General features: G+C 34.5%; 2 protein-coding genes across 2 annotated transcripts; both read left to right on the forward strand.

Annotated features, from left to right (window-relative positions):
- The first annotated feature begins 45 nt into the window (after window positions 1-45).
- Window positions 46-10130, forward strand: LOC107037663 (RAD50-interacting protein 1). Its single transcript, XM_015256321.2, has 6 exons — window positions 46-313; window positions 3068-3480; window positions 3770-4023; window positions 6258-6958; window positions 9266-9783; window positions 9869-10130. Exons 1-6 carry the CDS (start codon window positions 188-190, stop codon window positions 10059-10061), a joined length of 2205 nt encoding a protein of 734 aa, XP_015111807.1. The 5' UTR covers window positions 46-187; the 3' UTR covers window positions 10062-10130.
- Window positions 10131-12632: 2502 nt separating this feature from the next.
- Window positions 12633-15644, forward strand: LOC107037644 (facilitated trehalose transporter Tret1). The gene is made up of 2 exons (XM_015256290.1): window positions 12633-13195; window positions 15419-15644. The coding sequence occupies exons 1-2, from the start codon at window positions 12633-12635 to the stop codon at window positions 15642-15644; spliced, it is 789 nt and encodes a 262-aa protein (XP_015111776.1).
- The last annotated feature ends 4581 nt before the right edge of the window (window positions 15645-20225 follow it).

A 20225-nucleotide genomic window follows, 5' to 3' on the forward strand; every position in this document is an offset into this window, starting at 1 on the left:
ATTTTAGGTTCTTCTTCTTCTGTTCAATGTGGTTATATCCTCTCACTCTAGAAGAGGCAAGCACCATGTGATTTTAGGTTATTGCAGTTTCGGAGAAAAAGAATTAGGACAGATGTGTGATTATTTCCCTATTTATATAGGAGATTGAAGTAATTTAGTAATTAAGAGATTGATATACTCTCTAGAAATGGATATTAGGCAGAAAGTTATTGATCAATTCAACGAAGTGTTCGGAGCTGAGTTGAAGAATCTCGAGAACATTGAGGAATTTCATGAGAAACTTGAAGCTGAAAAACGAGGGATTGAACAATCGGTGAGAATTAATTTTTAAAAAAGCAAAACAAAGAATTAACATCGATGAATGAAAATCCATAGAACTAAATCGCGTGTCTAAAATCAAAAGGTCATATGTGCCAAAAATTGCCTTCCTCGGCAAAAGGTCGTATCTGCCAGTATATACGACCTTTTACTATTAGCAAACCCACGAAATGAACCCCAAAAAGAATAAAATGTCCTATGTTGAGTCGTCAACGGAGAAACGCCTTTTTGCTATTCATGAAGTAAGAACAAACACTCACCTAAAATAAGAAGGTCGTATATCCAATTTCATTTTTTTTCTTGATGCCAATATGCATATCGTGTGTTTAAAAGCAAAAGGTCATATATGCAAAAAATGGCTTTCCCCGGCAAAAGGTCGTATCCGCCAGCATATACAACTTTTTGCTTTTAGGAAACCGATCAAAGTGACCCCAAAAAATTAAAAATTAAATATCTCGAGTTTAGTTATCAATGGAGAAACGACCTTTTACTTTTGATGAAGTTAGAAAAATGTCTCACCTAAAGCGAAAAGGTCGTATATCCAATTTTATATTTTTATTTATTTTATTTTTAACGAAATTTGTTGCAAGTTCGAGAACTTGTAACTGGCCATCGCCCGAGGGCCTTCAGCCAAGACCAATTTTATATTTTGTTTGCACTTTGATATTTCCATCTTTTTGAAAAAGTTTCCTCCAATTTTACACATTTCTCATTAGAGAAATTAGAATATCCTCCTAGTCATTGAGAGAATGAGGAATATAATTTTTTTATCCGTCGAATAATCATGCGCTCATGAATTCAAGATTGTTGATCATAGTCTGAAGAACTTTCAAATTCCCTCGAAACATGGTTCAGCATACACAGATAGAAAACGGGGATTGGCTTTAGAAAAAAGTTTCTAAATTCTAGAAACCGCGGTTTCTAACGTTCAGTTTTCTAAAATCTAGAAGTTTTTTCTAAGTTTTAGAAAAAAATGGTTTAAAATGAATTCCCATTTCGATCATTAATTGTAAACGATTTTTTTCTAGCTCCGTTACTAAATATACTTGATTTTAGAAAACAAAATTTCTAAAATGTAGAGAACTTCTTTCATTCTTGCAGGGGCATTTTCCAGGGAGGGGGAGGAGGGATTGTGAATTGAGAATTGACAACCAAAAAAATTGAGTCAGTGAGTTTCCAAGAATATCTCCAAAACTAAGGGAGATGGCGAATTTTTGCGCAAATTGTCGGGTGGCGAGATGGGGACAGGGGGGTGGTGTGCATTAAGAATTGACAACCATGCGCAGAAACAATGAGTCGGTGAGTTTTTTAAAAATATCTCCAAAACTAACGGAGATAGCGATTTTTTACTGAAAATTTGGAGGAGAGGGAGGTTTTATGGAATTCTCGATGTACGCCCCCCCCCTTCCGCAATTTTTCAGTAAAAATTCGCTATCTCTCTTACTTTCGAAGATATCTTTGAAAAACTCACCGATTCAATTTTTTTGGTTGTGAATTCTCAATGCACAACCACCACCCCTGCCGTCTTTTCAAAATCCCCCCTCCTCACATCTGAAATTCCCGATATTTGGGGACCCCTCCCTATGTATGCGGCACTTAAGCCCTTTAAATACCTCGGTCGTAATTTTTTAGTTCAATCTGAAAATTTTCTAAAATTAAGAAAAATTCAGCATTGCTTTTAGAAAATTTTTGTTCTTAAAAACAATTTCCAAAATCCTTAGTTTTTCTTATCCCATCAAGGATAAAGCTTAAGAATTGGAGTTTCGAAAATCGAGAAACTAGTTTCTAAAGCTAATCCACTTTTGTTTCTCTGTGCTTTACCTGCCTCTCCCATTTAACCCTCGAGAGTACACGGGATTCTTCCGATCACTGCCCTGATGAACCCTTAAAAATAAAGATCGCTTCAGTTCCCTAATTTAGATTTTTTTTTTAGATTCGTTCTTTTGTTACGAATACGTAATACACAAGCGTATCTTCAAAGAGGTATACAAGGGGTGATTAGTGCACAAAAAATGTTTAGAAAATAGAAACATTTTGAGAGTTTTCACAATGTTCCGAAATATACGAATCTGGATTAAAAATGGAGATACGCTGTTCACACAAATGGTGTTATTAAGTTGCCGATATAATTATTTGACCATAATCAACGATACGGATAACTTCAGATGACATCGACTGGAATATTGAAGGTATAACTTGGCCACGGAACTGCAAATAAAAAAATCCCAAATTTTGTCTTTACGACCTTTTGCTTTTAGGTCAGTCTCGATTTCTGAGGATAGAAATTAAAGGCAAAAGGTCATAGATGGTAACAAAAATTAAAAAATTTGTCATTACGACTTTTTGCTTTTAAGGAATTTTTCATTTCTGGGGACATAAGTTAAAGGCAAAAGGTCGTATATGCAGCTCATCATTAATCTGAAAATGTAGGTATTATAATAAGTTTCTCCAGTATTTTCACGAATAAGTGTAGAAAAAATGAGTGGAGATACGACCTTCTCGCTTTAAGAAACTCGGAAAGTAGCTTTTTGGCGTTTACGACCTTCTGCTATTAGACACGCGAAATATGACTTTTGACTTTGTCCAAAAATGTTAATAATTCATTCATGTAAAACAAAAAATCCAAAACTTTAATTTGAACGAGTACAAAACTTGTATTCAGAAGAAATAACTAAAATAAAATAAATGTTAATTCATTAATAATGAATGAACATCTGCCGAAACGAATAAATAAATGAATTGATTGCAGTTGACAATGGCCTCGACAGAAGCCCCATCAAAAGTGAAGGCAGCAGTAGAGAACGTCGAGAGCATCAGAACTCAGTATGAATTGCAGATCGAGGAAGCAACAAAACTATCTAAAACCATAAATCAAGTTCTGGATGACGACACTAAAGCTGCTGAGGTGCAGAAGGTAGTCGATAAAATCAACGAATTGGAACGAACACTGTCCTACCTCAAGCTCCTGAAATACCTTGAAGACATTAGTGAGGAGATGGAGACATCACTGGGAATTGGAGACGAAGAGTCCATGATAACTTCATACACGAATTTAGTTGAAGTCTCTCGGCAATTGCGATCTTCATCCTGTCACAATTTGATGAGTTATATGCGTGAGATTCTTCACTTCTGGTATAATACCTTGAGAGACAAATTTTCCAGGTGAATAATTGGATCGAATGGAGATGAATCAATTTAAGAAAAGAGGTCCATGTTTAGAAAAATTCTATAGGAAAATAAAAATCTATTAACTTTTTTCTATTAAATATTTCTTAACAAAATAACACGATGAAGTTGCATATTATTCTATAAATTTGGCACAAAAAACAAATTGAATATTCTAACAGAATTACAATAGAAATTTAATAGAATTTTGTAGAGAAATCGTTGGGGTTTTCTATTAAACTTTTTATACGTTTCTCTGTTTTACGAAATTGATTGATTATTTCAGTGAATATATGGACGTCTTGAAGTCCCTGAAGTGGCCATTTTGTGGGACTAATGCCTCAGGCCTGGTGTCCCCACTCGCAGAAACGATGACAAGATTCAAAATTCTTACGGAGTACCTCCTGCAGCTCCAATTGCCGGATGAAACCCCAAAGTCTTCGGTTAAATCGTCTCTCTTAGCAGACTTCAGTCCAGTCTGCCTTCCTGTGATCCTGCTGGTTCGTCCCTTGAAACAGAGATTCGTGTACCACTTTACAGGTAATTGAGTTGAATACCAATGGTTAATGAAGAGCATAAAATTCTGATTATTTTTGGCATCAATACTGCAATAAAATTCATTTTTAATCATGGTTAATTAACAAATTAAAAATCTTCAAATGACACTACTCATTACTCATTTACGATATAATGCAAAATACTTGCTTGTTATTATTAATTTTTAAGTAAAAATCTAATAAAATATCCAACTTTCACATTCGTTAGATACAAAAAACACAATTTCCTTAAATTGCCAACATGAATAAAAAAAATTCATCCATCTATAAGAAAATTTTCAATCACATTTTTTATTAATAGTTTTATGAAAATGTTGACGAGAAATATTTCCATTGGTTATTCGAGGAATTTGTATATTTCATATTTAATTATTGATTGTTATCGTATCCAATTGAAACTTTCAATCATTCATTTACGATATAATCAAGAGTACACCCTCACTATGAATCATCAGTTTTCAATGCACCTATTGTTATAAAATGATATTTCTTTTTTTTCATGTATCGAAACTACAACAAATATTCTATTCTGTTCTATTCTAATAAAATATAATTAGTATAATATAAATTCAATAAAATATATGAAGTATTCCATGTCAAATTAGTTAACGACTGATCCCACCATCTGGGAAATTGATCTCGATTTTTTCTACGATTGGGGGGCAGGGAAAACTATCTTTCAATTGTTTTCACATTTTTTCGACAGCCAATTTTGGAAGCATGATTTTTTCTTTGTTTTTTCGTTTTTTTTTCAATAACTCCAGTTCTATTCATCCGATTTATATTCATGACGCATCAATATTTTCGATTTTCTATCATCTATGAGAATATTTTGAGTATTTTTTTTTTGAATCCCTAAGTGCTCATAATATCGAATTTTCAAAAAAAAAAGTTGAAAAACGAATTTCCAAAATTATGTCACATTTTATTTTTCTCATCTTTTTTCACTAATACTTGTAATCAAAACAAGTACTTTGAGCCATCATATAAATTGGGTTTCGTCCTACATCTATTTTATTTTCAATTTTTTTTTTCTCGAAATTCCACGAATTTGGTCAAAATACCCGAAAATGATATTGATTGAGTTTGATTATCAAGGGTATGAAGTGAATTAAAATGTATACTTATATGTTAAATATTTTTTTGATACATAACCGAAGTCGTTTTGGAGTGTTTTCACCAAATTCGCGGAATTTTGAGAAAACAAAATTAAAAATAAAATAGATCCAGGACGATGCCCAACGTGCATGATGGCCCAAAATAGGTGTTTTGATCATAAGAGTTAGTGAAAAAAAGATGAGAAAAATAAAAGGTGACATAATTTTGAAAATTCAAGTTTTTATTTATTTTTTTAAATTTGGTATTATGAATACCTAGGAATTAAAAAAAAAATTACCCAAAATTTTCTTATAGATGACAGAAAATCGAAAATTTTTACGTGTCATACATAAAAATCGGGTGAATAGAACTGGAGTTATTAAAAAAAAAGAAAAAACAAACAAAAAACCATATCTCCGTAATGGGCTGTCGAAAAAATCTGAAAAAATTGAGAGATAGTTTTTCTAGCCCCCCAATCATAGAAAAAATCGAGATCGATTTCCAAGAGGGTGAGGTTCAACCGTTGACTTATTTGGCATGGAATATCTCATATATTTTCACATGTCATGAAAATATAATCGAAAGAATATACAGGGTAACGTCAGCACCTTGTTTACAAATTTCAGGCAGATATAGAATAGAAAATTGGGAATTCAATGGTACAAAAATTACTAAATTTCGATAATAGACTTTCAAATGGTGAACATTTGAATTTTTCAATACTTCAGCCAAACATTGCGATTGACTATTACCATGATTGAAAACCATGACGCAGTTGTCAATGGCGCTTGATATGAGTTAATATCGCTTTTGATGTTGATAAAATTATCGGTTCATGGCTGCAATGAACATTGCTCAAACTACTGCGCATAATGGTGCTCCAACTATCGCGTATCATGTCGTTAAAATCATCGCAGTAAATATCGCCATAGTTGTCGTACCATTGCCATTTTCAATCATGATGTTATTGGGTAAATCTTTGAAAAATTATAACATTCACTATTTAAAAATTTATCATCGTAATTTCATAATTACTACGCCATTGAATTACTGATGTTCCATTCTCACAATTTGTAAACAAGGTGCTGACGTCACCCTGTAATTCCCGCTCCGTGATAGGTAGTAAACAAACGAATCGTCGAGACAAACCCGAGTGGTTTTTCACCCAAATCCTGACTTGGATCAAGGACCACGCCAGGTGGATAGAGAAGAACGTCCAGCCAGTGGCTGACACAACTGGATTCAACCACATAAACACGAAGGTCGAGTTCATGAGGGCTCTGGTGCAGCTAGCTGTCGAAAAACTCCACTCTGAGTTGCCTGTTGTCCAGTACGACGACGCCCTCTTCGCTCATCTAGTCGACGAGGCCCTGGGGTTCGAGAGAGAGTTGAGAGAGACTCTCCTGTACCCGCAGAGTCAGCCAGCAACAGTCTTCGTTCTCACTCAGGCCCAGACCTTCGTCAAGTGGATCAATATGGAGAGAAAATATGCAATCGAGAAGATTGAATCGATCTTGGGATCCAGTACTGCTTGGGAAAGGGTGAACCTCGATCAGACTGACGAGATGAAGATCACTGAATCTGCTGATGCCTTTCTAACGCTACTTACGACTATTTCGGATAGGTACAGTCATCTGCCACAGCCTGGACATCGGCTTCAGTTCCTGGAGCTTCAGCTGGAGCTCATTGACGACTGGAGGGTCAGACTACTGCAGCTACTTCATGATGATAGGGAGAATCCTCTGGAATCACTCATTCCGAGGATTTTGAACTCTATTCATTATGTTTCGAGGGTTCTGATGGAGTGGGGAGTCACTGTGGTGAGTTTGTGATTTATTTTTTATTGAATGCAGAATTGATTGATTCATTTTTATTCTATCTTTGTTTGTTTATGCATGAACCAAGGGGGAGCTACGCCCCCTGCTCGTTCCGTTTGCCAACCCCCATATGACCCCATCATCCTTACTCTGACCCTTGTGAGCCTTAATTTGACTCGTGATCCTTATTCAGACCCTCATGGCTATGATTCTGAACCTTGTGACCCTTATTTAGACCCTCAAAACCATTATTATAGAGAGATGAATGCAGAGATTGGGCTCAGAGACATTTACAGGTGGAAAATACGAAAAGATACACTGTGAGGATGGGATTGATATTTGATCGACAGTTGAATAGCAATTGGGAGGGGGCGGAAGGGGGGGGGAGTTATGAAATTTCAGATTTCATTGACGATTAAATGGAATTCCAAATTTTTGAACAGTAGGCAGACGGGAATTCTTCAACTTGTTTGAGTTTTCAATGGAAAAATGATTATTTAGTGTCAAATGATACTGAATGTTCATTAATTAAAAATTAAGGAAAATAGTTACCTGTATTTTTCTGATTCCTATTGGTTTTTATGGAATAATTGAAGTGAAATTTGCAGTTTCCATTGATTTTTCCCCAGAAGCCTTGGATGTTCAATGACGGAATATTTTGGAATTTCAGTGGAATTATAATGTGATAAAAACTTCAAAGAAGTGCATCGGAAATTTCACCCAAGAATTTTTACCAGTGAATGCATTTTCATAAAATCGCTCATTGTTATCATGTAATTTAAATGATAGCTTGAGCTTGAAAAGTTTGAACATTTTTCGAGGAATTTTCAGGAAAGTGACATTAACGTTGCTTTAGGGGGAAAACATAATGAAATTTAAGTCTAGATTGGTCATCATATGAGGTAAACCCCGCTACACGTCGTTTTCTTTAATTACAATTGACTGGTTAACCGGAAAATTTTTTAAAAATTCAACTTTGCCAAACGAAGTGTCTAAAGAATTTATAATAGTTTTTAGAACAACATATTTCCTGAAATTCTTAAAGAAAACAAATTATTTCGAATAGATGAATTTTTTTTTTCCATGCTAAATGAAATTGCCCATCACGCGACGTCGCTGGAGACTCGCTAAACGCGCTTGGGCAGCGTAGAGTGAATTCGGCAATGCAAGAGCCTAAATCACGGGGCGGGGAATCCCCGCGGAGGTGACCAGAGTCGCAGGGTCGCGTTTGGTGACCAGACTAGGGTTAAAAATTTAGAATACATTCCCCTGAATTTTCCTTATTCCTATCAATTCTCATGGAATAATTGAACTAAAATACACAGTTCCCATTGATTTTTACATAAAATTTTGAGTTTTCAACGACGAAATTCCTTAAAATTTCAGTGAAATTATAACGTGATAAGAATTTCCAACAGTTGAAAATTCAATTTTCATCACTTGTTGACAGAGCTGGGTAGAATACTCTTTAAAATACTATTGTAAATATTCATGACTAATTACTATTTTGAAGTTATTGAGCATCGCAAATAAAATAGTATTTGAATAGTTGGACTCAAATACTATTTGAAAATAATTTCAATTGTCGACTGATGAAATATGCCAAATTTAAAAAAGTATTTAAATAATTCGTTCAAGGAACATACTATTTAAAATAATTCATCGAATTTTCTTGAATTTTTTCTTATTACTAGAAATTTTTCTTTCCTAGAGAAGAAATTAGAACAGAAACAATAACTAGAAATAATAATTTTTCAAGATATCAAATAGGTAACGAACGAAATCATTAAAATCATATGAGCAGTATGAATTTTTCATGTAATGTCCTCCTATCTACTCCAAAATTCTATCCAATATCCTGTGATGTCACAAGATGTGAAACGCTATATAAAGTCCCATCTTTAGTGATAATCACGGCAAATAACCCATATGGACGAACGGGGATAACCCGTCTATTCAGCCCATCCTTCGCAATTAATTGCGATTATGCCACCGCGAGAGATCAATGAAGGTGATAAGGGATAGGAAAAGGAAATATTCGAAGGAAAAAAAACTATTCCATGTAAAACCAAATAGCGACATACTGAAATAAAATAATGTTTACTATTTCATTTTTAGTTTCATTGAAATGAAATATCAAATAACTATTTTATTTGAATTTTAAAAAGATATATAAATAAATACTATTTGATCGACCGAAATAGTCAACTTGAAATATATATTTCAAATAGTATTTCATCGTACTGAACCATTTGGAATAGTATTTCTATTTATATTTAAATACAACCGAGGATTTTCAATATTTTCCAGCACTTTCTGCAACTATACTTCTTCAAAAAACAATGCGAAGCAGCAGAAGTAGCAACGGACCAAGGAACCGAGTTATCTGAATACGCTGAAGACGATGGAACAGTGTTTGACGAGTCAGTAGCACTGCTGACGAGACTTGAGAATAAACTGATGACTGAGATATGTCAATATGTCGTATTGGACGTGAAAGCCAAGAGCAGGCCCTACAGAACGGACAAGTGGTTCGCCATGCAGAATAAAAAGGAAGTTGTCTCTCTATCAGTGACCCCCAGTGGGTGCCCAATGTTCCAAGAACTAGCTTCTGGACTTCACAAACTCCACCAGATTCTAGCTCTTGAACTCTTCAACATTGCGTGGAAGAACTTGGCAGCTCAGCTGGATCAGTATCTCTTCGAAGAGATTGTTCTTGTTAACAGGTTCAATGTGGGTGGAGCTGAACAACTGAAATTCGATGTTACCAGGAATTTATTCCCTCTCTTTGGACTTTATACGAATAAACCAGAGTCGTATTTTCCTCTGTAAGGGCTATTATCGTATTTTGGGAGTCTTTTTGCTGTCTATGAATTTTTTTATCACATTTTTGATGGGGGACATTCATTTCAGGATGAGGGAAGCTTGTATTCTACTGAATACACTCCTGGGCTCGGCGATGCTGTTGGTGGACACTCTGGACACCAATGACGAGGCTAGATCTGTGGAAGCTTTAGCTGAACTTGGGGTTTATAAAATGACGTCTGAGAATGCACTCATGGTTCTTGCTACGAGGACTGACATTTCTGACGTTTCTGTTCAGTAGTAGGTATTTTCCTAATGTATTTTGGTGATGATTTGTTAATAAAATGGGTTTTAATTGTTGAAATTTCAATTTTTTTACCTGAATAATGCAGAGAAGATTGGTGGGTAACGTCTCAACATTTTCAATGAAATAGTTTCCATGAGGAACGAAAAAAAAAAGAAATTCAAAACATTCTTCTTCGGGTGCATAAATGGATTCATTCGAACAAGAAAAACAACTTTTGACCAGTGTTGTTTTTATTACACTCCAAATTCCTCTCATCCATCATTGACTTAATTAATTAACTAAGGAGTTGAACATCATCAGCAGAAACATCTTTTGTTCCTATATTTTTTGACATAAGATGATTCGAGAAATGTTTGGTGTGGTGTATTTGAAGTCGACTGAACTCTTAGCTGAGTATTCGAGAAATATCTCCGAATCCAAGGGAGGTAATGAAATTTTCGTAATAATCTGTAGAACGATAGTGTGCTACAAAAAGGGTCATAACAAAAATTTGAGCTGTACGGACAGCAAGTCAACGTCCGGTGGGCAACGAATAAGTCGAAATTATTGAAAGAATAAATTTCTAAATGAAATTAATTTTTAAAATAACTCCAAACATGACACTATCTCCTTTAGATTCCTAGATATTCATTGAAAATTGGTCAATAGTCTAAATCAATTTGAATCGTTTTACCGCTTCGCTAGTGAATGTTTTATTCAAAAAAGAAAAACAACTTTTCTTTCTAAATTCTTTGACACAATAAATATTTGATGTGGTGTAATACCACATCACACATGGACTGTTTACCATTTCATAATAGTCATCAATTAAAATAATTATCTGCGTGACCCTCAACATTCCGACAGCTTTCACTGAAGAAATTCAGGTCCTTTACTAAAGCAACATATTCTGTAAAACTTACGATTCATTGACAGATCGTCAGCCAGGTCAACTTGATAGAGGTAAATATCGATCCCCCATTGATCCCATTGATGACCCATTCATCCTCTCTGATAACAGTATCCATCAACATCTAAAATTTCCTCCAGAATTTCTCATCGCGTAGGTTTTATTCTCATCATTGCAATTAGTGCAATACAAAATCCTTCGGATTATCCTTCGCTTTACGCTCTCAGTTGCACTTATTACTTTCAATCAGTGTGAATGAAATAAAAACTTTACGTTGTTGAGTGGGAAAATTACGAGAATGGCCTTTTTGTATTCAGTCTGTCTATAACAACTGAACGGATAATATCGCTCTTCTGGTGATCTCGTCCACTAGTCAAGGAAACCCATTTTTTTTTTTCATCGCGAGATTGAGGTGCTTAATGTAACACGTACGTTGCAATCGTCAATTAATTCAGTAACAACTGGAAAGGAATTGTTTACATTTTTTGTTGAATATTATGTGCGTATTTGCGGAGCCAGGGGGATGGCGACAGCTGATTGCAACTGTTGTCGGTAGGTTTTTGAATGAGAATTTATCGGATCTTCACGATTTAGGAAGATGTCATGGAAGAAGAATGTTTCCTCAATGTCTTATAGTGAAGTGTTTTTATATGAAAATTTTATCAGTGTTTTGCCGATTCCATTGAAGAATTCTGCAGGTTTACTGCGTGTATTCAAGTGGAAATTTTCCAATAGAAATATTCTATAGGAAAAATCTGTAGAATTCCATCTTTCTATACAACATTTCCTATGTATTAATACATTTTCTGTAGGAATTCCTCGATATTTTCCCAAGTTTTCTATGTTTTTTCAACTCTATTTTTCTTCTTTTTTCATTAAAAAATCAAACAAAATTCAGAAAACTTGAGGCGAGGAATTTCTATAGAAAATATCTCTATAGAACAAGTTGTACAGAAAAATCGAATTCTATCAATTTTTTCTATAAAATACTTTCCATTGAACATTCGAAAGAACTTTCCAAGAACTAATCGAAAATTTAATAGAAATCCAATAGAATTTTTTAGAGAATTCACTAGAAAATTCGATTGGATTTCTATTGAAAATTCTATTAGTTTTTAGCTGATTTTTTTTAATTTCGGAGTTTTACTGCGCGTTTTTTCATAGAAAACGTCAAATGGAACCTATTCTATAGAACGGATCAATAGAATTCGATTTTTTCATACAACTTATTCTAGCAAGAGATTTTCTATCCGAATTACTCGACATAATTTTTTTTGTTTTTTCCACTCTTTTTTTCCTCTTTCTATTAGAAAAAATCAAACTAAAAAAACTCGGACGGCTTTAACCGAAGAATTTCTATAGATAATGTCTCAATAGAATAAGTTCTATAGAAAAATCGAATTCTATTGACTTTTTCTTATTGAAAAAGAAAGGCGCAGGAAAAGCTGCTGAATTTTTCAGTAGAAGCAAAACTAGGATGAAAAGAATAGGACCATAAACTGATAGAAAGTTCAATAGAAATCCAATAGAATTTTCTAGGAAATTCACCAAGTTTTTCTATAAAATTTTTTCATTCATGATTTCAAGAGATTCATGAGTGATCACACTAGCTCAATTAAAATCAAATAAATCTCGAATCCCTCTGAACGCCCCAAATATCAAAATTTCCAGTCAACATGACGACATTTATGAACGGCGTGGCGATGGGCTGGCTGTCCCCGACAGTGCCCTACCTCAAGAGCAATTCCTCAACAGTAACCCCCCACGCAATGACAGATAATCAAGTCTCCTGGATGACCGGTGCCACGTCAATAGGCGCGTTAATGATCCTCCCATTCTGCGGAATGATGTCGGAACGTCTGGGCAGAAAGATAACCGGATGTCTGATAGCCGTCCCCTTCTTCATCTCCTGGCTGCTGAAAATCATTGCCACTAATTACCTCTACCTTGTGGTAGCCCGATTACTCATAGGATTCAGTGCAGCCATGTTCGGGAGTCTAGTTCCTATTTACGTTTCCGAGATCTCAGCGACGAGTATCAGAGGACAATTGGGAAGTTTGTTGATATTTACCTTGAACATTGGTATTGTCTCGGGATACGTCCTGGGAACTGTGTTTTCGTATGTGGTATTTGCTTCGATTGTGTTGACGCTTCCCGTCATCTTCTTTGGATTATTCATCTTCATGCCGGAGACCCCCATCTATCTCGTCCGGAAGAATCGCATCGGCGAGGCCACCAGGTAAATAATTAAATACGAGAATGATTTAGCGGAATGTCACACTATGACTATTTGACTAACGCCGTAATTATTGAAAGATTTCATTGAAGATGAAATTTACTGATTTTTCCTATAAAACAATTTGTACAGAAAATTGTCACGCCATTACGTATGGAAAAATCGTACAGAAATTTTCTATACGGATTGCGTACAGAAATTCTATAGGTTTTCCGTATATGATATTTGGATATTTCTATACGAATTATTTCTATACATAAATTTTTACATAAATTTTTGTATTCATACGAAAGATGTCTGAACATTCCAGAGAAAAACGTAGAGAAATGTCGCAACTCCATACGAAATGTTTCTATACATGTGGCAATGTGTCATATAGGATTAAACTTATAGAAATCGTATAGAAATAATTTGTATCAAACATATTCGTATAGAAATATCCGAATATCATATACAAAACTCGTATAGAAATCCTATAGAAATTCTATACGCGTATAGAAAATTTCTATACGATTTTTTCATACGTGATGACAATCTGATCAAAGTCGTAATTACACGTATGAAAAAATCCTATAGGATTTCCCCGGCTACCCGCGACTTCCTTGTTTAATGTGAATCCCTGTATTTTACCAGAAATTTGATGTAAAGAAATAGGAGCCGGATAGCTCATTTGGGAAAGCACCCGATGCGTAATCGGAAGGTCCCGAATTTCAAACCCCGGCCTGGATTATCCATTTTTTTCAGTAAAAATTTTCTGGTTATTCATATTGAGAATAATCCTGGTTTCTCTCCTACCTTATCCAAATCCCACCCAATCATTTCCTACGACGTCAGAAAGATGTGGAACGTGGAAATCCTATAGGATATGCTATAGGAAATCCTATGGAGAATTCGAATATTTCCTATAGAATTTTACAGATAGGAATTCCTATAGCATATCCTATAGGATTTCATATGATATTTTCAACAGGATTTTAAAAAAGGTTTAGGGGCATGAGGGTCACAATGAGGGTCAAAAGTGTCATATGGGGGTTATATAGGGGTTATATAGAGGTCACATGGAGGTCATATGAAGTTCATTTGATCCTCATATGACCCCCATATGAGCCTTCTATAACCTTCGTATGACCCCCGCATGTTCCTGTGACCCTCATATGGCCGTTATGACTCTAAATTTCTTGGGAAATCCTATTGAAAATCTTACAGGATATCCAATAGGAAATCCAATAAGACATCCTGTAGAAAATTCATGTCGAGGAATTCCTATAGAAAACGTCTCGATAGAAAAATTCATTTAAAAAGATGAAATGCTGCTGATTTTTTCGATAGAAGTTTCCACTGCAAATTTGATATAAAAAAGCACATTAGAGCTGCAGAATTCAATAGAATCTGTCAAAAACTGATAGAGTTTTCAATAGAAGTTCAATAAACATCCAATAAAATTCTCCATCGAATTCGCTAGGTTTTTCTATTAAATATTTTGTGTGAAAAAACGTCACACTATGACAACTTAATCAACATCGCAATTACAATATCAAGTAAATTTCAGAGGAAAGATTAGGGAATTCGCTGGAGGATTCTGTTAGATTTCTATTGAACTTTCAAGTTAGTTTTTGCCTGATTCTAGTGAAAAATTCCGCAGCTTCTCAGCGCGTTATGATTGAATAGATAATATTCAACAGAAGAAAAATACTATGCTTAAACCTTAAAAATACTATACACTTTACTCTATTGAGATATTTTCTATAAGAATTCCTCGGCGCAAATTTTCTGAGTTGTTCATTATTATTTATTATGCTGATTCAATTGAAAAATTCCGCAGCTTATTAGCGCGTTTTTTTTAGCGCGACAATATTCTATCGGAAATATCAATGGAATTCAATTTTTCTATGCAACTGATTCTATTGAGACATTTTCTATATAGAAATACCTCGGCTAAAATCTTCTGTTTTTTCGTTTTATTTTAAAATTTTACTAAAAATGAAGAGAACAAAAATAGAGTAAAAAAGCGTAGAAAATTCATGTCGAAGAATTTGTACAGAAAGTATGCCAATAGAATTTGTATAGAGAGATGAAATTCTACTGATTTTTTCTATAAAATAGTTTCTATTAGAAATTTGACATAAAATACGCACAGTAAAGCTGCGGAATTCATTAGAATCGGACAAAAAGCCTGGGGAAATTTCAGCATCGAACCATCGTCATTTCTATTCTCCTCCCATTCAGATCCCTGATGTGGTTGAAAAGTAACAATGAATCAGCAGCGAAACTCGAGTTACGACAGCTTCAGGCGTATGTCAAGGAGAATGTTGATACCAGTAGATCTGTTGGATTCAGGGATCTCGTCAGGGATCGAGGGACGATCAAAGGATTTATCATTGCATTAGTTCTTCTCGGGGCACAAGAGACGACTGGATATTCGGTCATGGTGAGAACTGATCTACAACGGTAGGGGAGGATGGGGCAAAACGGACACTTTTGACCTTTTCTCTGATGTTCGTAACCTAACACCCATTAGATGCATCAAATTATTAATTTGCAATGTCCTCCCTATTGGGTTTATTTTCCAATATTATTCAAAAACGCTCTTTAAAAATGTTCAGTTTTTTTTCAACGTTTTTTTGATTGTACAATCATAATTTTTGGAGACTCCAGGGTTGTGTAAAACTGAATAGCAATTGGAGATCATTTCAGATTATCAAAATAAAAAAACAACCAAGATCACGTTCGAAAGATCCAATAATCCACCCGGGCCTTTAATTGAAAAATAAATCAAATGGAATAATAAAAAAAAGTGAAAAGTATCCATTTTGCTCCATTCACCTCTAATTGAGGTTTTTGCATTAAATATTTTTTATGAATTGAGCAATCTTGGGAGTAAGCAAGAGAGGATTGTATTCATTAAATCCAAAATTTTCAATGTTTTGTGCCAGGAGAACTGATTTTGGTCTCAGAATTTCGAATATGCTATTTATAGACCGTGTCCGGATGTATGTGTGTGTGACCGATCATTTTCGACGCTAACTGAAAAAATTATTGTTTAAATAAATCCAATTGTGATTTAAAATATTCTTCCGAATGCCATCTTGACAGCGTTCGAGTATACGATGGCGAGGGACTAGTCACTTAGGAAATCACTGGACCACTCGATTGGAAATCAAGGAAGAAACCACCAGAAATCACTGGAAATGAAGCGATTTCGATTTCCGATAGTGATTTCTAATGACTTCTGGAAATTGTCGAGAAATCAGAATAAATCATAAAGAAATCAGGTTACTTCAGAAACAATTAGAAATAATTGCTGAAAGTGAAACCCAAATTTTTTATTTGAGCTTCTAGTAGATTCTGATGATTTCTTGAAATCAATACATCATCAAAATCTATTAGAAATCATGGAAATCACGAGAAATGAAAAGAAATCATGGCTTCCAATTCTTATTGAGAAATCACAGAAATCATTCAAGAAATCACCGGAAATCATCCCATTCTTGTAATCACTGAGCCACCCGATTGAGGAGTGACCAGCCCCTCGGACGATGGATTGCATCATACGTTGAAAAAGTTTATTTTGAAATAAATATTCAGGGAAAGATAAAAAATTGTAACGTTGGTGCAATGTTGGCTACTAACGTTGGGGTAATGTTAGTTGCAGCATTGAGGCAATGTTAAATTCACTGAATCATTGAATTCAATTTAAAATATATCATCATAGAAATTCTATNCAGTGCGTGATGAAGTCTGGGGGCGGAGGGGGGGAGTGTGGGGGGCGAAGCCCCCAGTGGGGGGGAGTTGGGGGGGGGGCGAAGCCCCCCCCACTGAAGAAAAAAGATCACATCTATTTTAAAAAATAATTATAAAAAAGTGTGATTTAAAATTATGCGGAACTTCTGAAGAAAAAATTAATTATATTCATTAAATATGTAGTTTAAAAAACTTGTGAAGTATTTTTAATTGAAAAAAATTAATTATAATAATTACAAAATACAATTTTTAAAAATCATTAAGAATTCGCAAAAAAAAGAAAGTTATAATTATAAAAAAATATGATACAAAACGTAATTGAAAAATCGGAGAATATTTTATTTCCATTTTCTTCAAATGTCACATCACCAATAAACTCCTCCTCATCAGTAAATAAATTCTCCTCACTGCCTAACTCTTCATCACTATCAGGAATTATACGATTTTGGCTCATTTTATCTGCTTCGAAAATCACCTTTTCATTTTTCAGTCATTCCATGTATTCACTATTCGGAGGTTAGATTTCCTTCCTTGTTATTCTCTTTTAATAGGTGATGCGCATGCGCGTCATGCGTTAGTTCGGGTTTCAGTTGACTATAGTCAACTGGAAAGTAGTGGGTTTCAAGCACCTACCCACACTCAACTGTTAGAACAGTGGGTTTCAGTTGAGTGTGTGTAGACGCTTGAAACCCGCTACTTTCCAGTTGACTATAGTTAACTGAAACCCATGCGGTTACACGCACGTATCATATAAAATAATTTTCTATTCGGTAGAAAAGAACATGCCGGGCGCAAAAATCACTCTATAGCATAAACACTACCTCCACAGATGAATCCCATTCCCCTGTTAGATCTCAATCTCAACGTCCACTAGTTAGCTTGTCCCGTGACTCTCCAACAGCCAAACTAAGACCTCGTCATCGCTGAGTCTATGTTCTCTCCTCATTCGAAACTCCCGAAGGTTTTTCATATATTGTTTATATCGAGACGACAATATTAATAATTTTCATTAATTTTATCTATTGTTCTCTTTTCAAGTAATATGAAGTATTTCATCTATAATTCAATTAATTATTAATTACATTAGGGCGATTACACTTTTCTTTTTTCATTCGATTCAAATTCAGTATCACATTTTCCTTTTTCCCCCTCTAGGCGTTCCTCTGGACTCTGGATTTTGCTGTTTCATTTTCTTTTCAATTAATTCATTGACAAAATCTCCCGTCAAAACGTCTGAATAATTTGCTATTCCACTGAATGGAAAATTATTATTCTCATCAGTACTCACAATACTAAAAAAAAAGCTAACGAACAAAAGTTAATAAGAAATTTTATGTCGCGCCGTGCAATAAGTCGAGTTTATCGCACGCTGCNATTACTCACGAGGGTGGGGCGGCCGCCCGAGTGAGACCGCCTGCTGTCCGCACGTGTTGCGTATACTATTTTATATGATAAGTGCGTGATGAAGTCTGGGGGNAGCCTGCTCACAACTCGACTTCTGCACGACTTGACATAAAATATTATAGAGCACTCGGTAATAAATTTCGTTTTCAACGAATGTGTGTACAGACCTCGCCTTCAGCTCGGCCTGTAAACTACACATTCGTTGAAAACGAAATTTGTGCCCTTGTACTCTAATGTACTATTTTTGCTTGAATAGCGCCAAACATTCATTTTTCGACTGTTTCATTTTGCCCCACTCTCCCCTACTCATTTTTATTGAACATACATTAATTCGATAGTGCTTAAATTAATTCTATAGTCTTCGGATTTTTATACGTTTATAATTGACGAGGCAGGAATGTACTAATTACTTTTTGAGATCGTTAGCTTCCAAGATGATTCTTTCCTGTTGTATAATTACAGATTTTAGATTAAAGATCGTAATTTTCTGCAACTAATTAATTTCAATTGTTGTTTTTTCCACATCGTTTTGTATTTTCTATTAATTAGTCATGCATTCTCACGTTTCAATGGAACTTTGATAGATAGAATATGTGAATAAAAGAATTTTCAAACATAAATATACCACTTGGGAACAGATCGGTGACAGAAAACCTTTCACCTATTTTTTTACAAAGCAAACTATAGAGCTGTGAATGAGTAGAGATCGAAATATCTCTCAAATATTTATTTCGCACTTCGATGACGTTACATAAATCATCAACGATAAAAAACAGTACCTGATGATGCGTGAAGATTTAGATTTTCATTACTCTTCATGATTATTTGTCGTAAAATAAATGAGCTACCTATTCATCATTCTTTATTTGGACTTAATAGAGCATGTTCATGACTCATTTCTAAGATTGTTAGCTTCTAAGATGTTTCTTTCCTGTGGTTAATTACGGATTTTAGATTAACGATCGTCATTTCCTACAACTAATGGACTTCAATTGTTGATTTTCCACAAGCTTTTGTATTTTTTTATCAATTAGTAATGTATTCTCCCGTTTTAGTGAAACTATGGTAGACACACGATGTGAATAAACGTATTTTTCAAACATAAATATATCACTTGGGAATGCATCGGTGACAGAAAATGTTTCACCTAATTTTTATAAAAAAGATTGGGGAGTTCCTATATGCTATTTTAAAACCATGTCCGGATGTACGTTTGTATGTGTGTGCGTATGTGACCGATCGTTTTCCGACGATAACTGAAAGAATAATTTTTTTAATGAATCCATTTGTGATATGAATATTCTTTCCATTGCCATCTTAACCAAGTCCGATCATCAGATTGACTGCATCATCTGTTGCTTTTTTGCTTTCGATTGGAAGCATTGTAATTGTTCAAAGTTAAGTTTCGGATTTTTCGTGTTATATATATCGACCTATTGTGATGCAAAACCTTCGAAAATGCAATTTTTAGACGGTGTCCGTACGTATGTATGTATATGCGTACGTATATAGACAAATTTTTCTTCGATTACTCGCTAATGAATCGATGGAATTGGATCTTTTCATTCATTAAAATTTAAATCATTTATTATTTTCAATTTTTTTTTAATTTTTCAAAAATTGTTTTTTTCACGATTTCTAAAAAAAATTCTAAATTAATTGAATGATAGCTTAAAAATTTGTTTGGATGTACTTTTGACTGAGTTCGAAGATGAAGGCGATAGTAATAATCGTTATTTTGATTTATTTGAAAATTTGCAAAAATTCTGTTGTTTTGGAAAATCAGAATTCCCGGGATAGCTTTGGATATCATACTTCAAATAAATTCAATTATAGCTTAAAATGTTTGTTTTAATGCCATTAAGTCGACGTCAAGAGATGATTACGA

The sequence above is a fragment of the Diachasma alloeum genome, unplaced genomic scaffold, assembly GCF_001412515.2.
Source record: "Diachasma alloeum isolate Michigan unplaced genomic scaffold, Dall2.0 Dall_scaffold_00269, whole genome shotgun sequence".
Lineage (NCBI taxonomy): Eukaryota > Metazoa > Arthropoda > Insecta > Hymenoptera > Braconidae > Diachasma > Diachasma alloeum.

Bases quoted from the DNA above. Each gene is read 5' to 3' on its own strand.
- LOC107037644 (XM_015256290.1), top strand. From the start codon at position 12,633: ATGACGACATTTATGAACGGCGTGGCGATGGGCTGGCTGTCCCCGACA. The intron at 13,196-15,418 runs GTAAATAATTAA...CCTCCCATTCAG, and splicing joins CGCATCGGCGAGGCCACCAG to ATCCCTGATGTGGTTGAAAA.
- LOC107037663 (XM_015256321.2), top strand. From the start codon at position 188: ATGGATATTAGGCAGAAAGTTATTGATCAATTCAACGAAGTGTTCGGA. The intron at 314-3,067 runs GTGAGAATTAAT...AATTGATTGCAG, and splicing joins AACGAGGGATTGAACAATCG to TTGACAATGGCCTCGACAGA. The intron at 6,959-9,265 runs GTGAGTTTGTGA...AATATTTTCCAG, and splicing joins TGGAGTGGGGAGTCACTGTG to CACTTTCTGCAACTATACTT.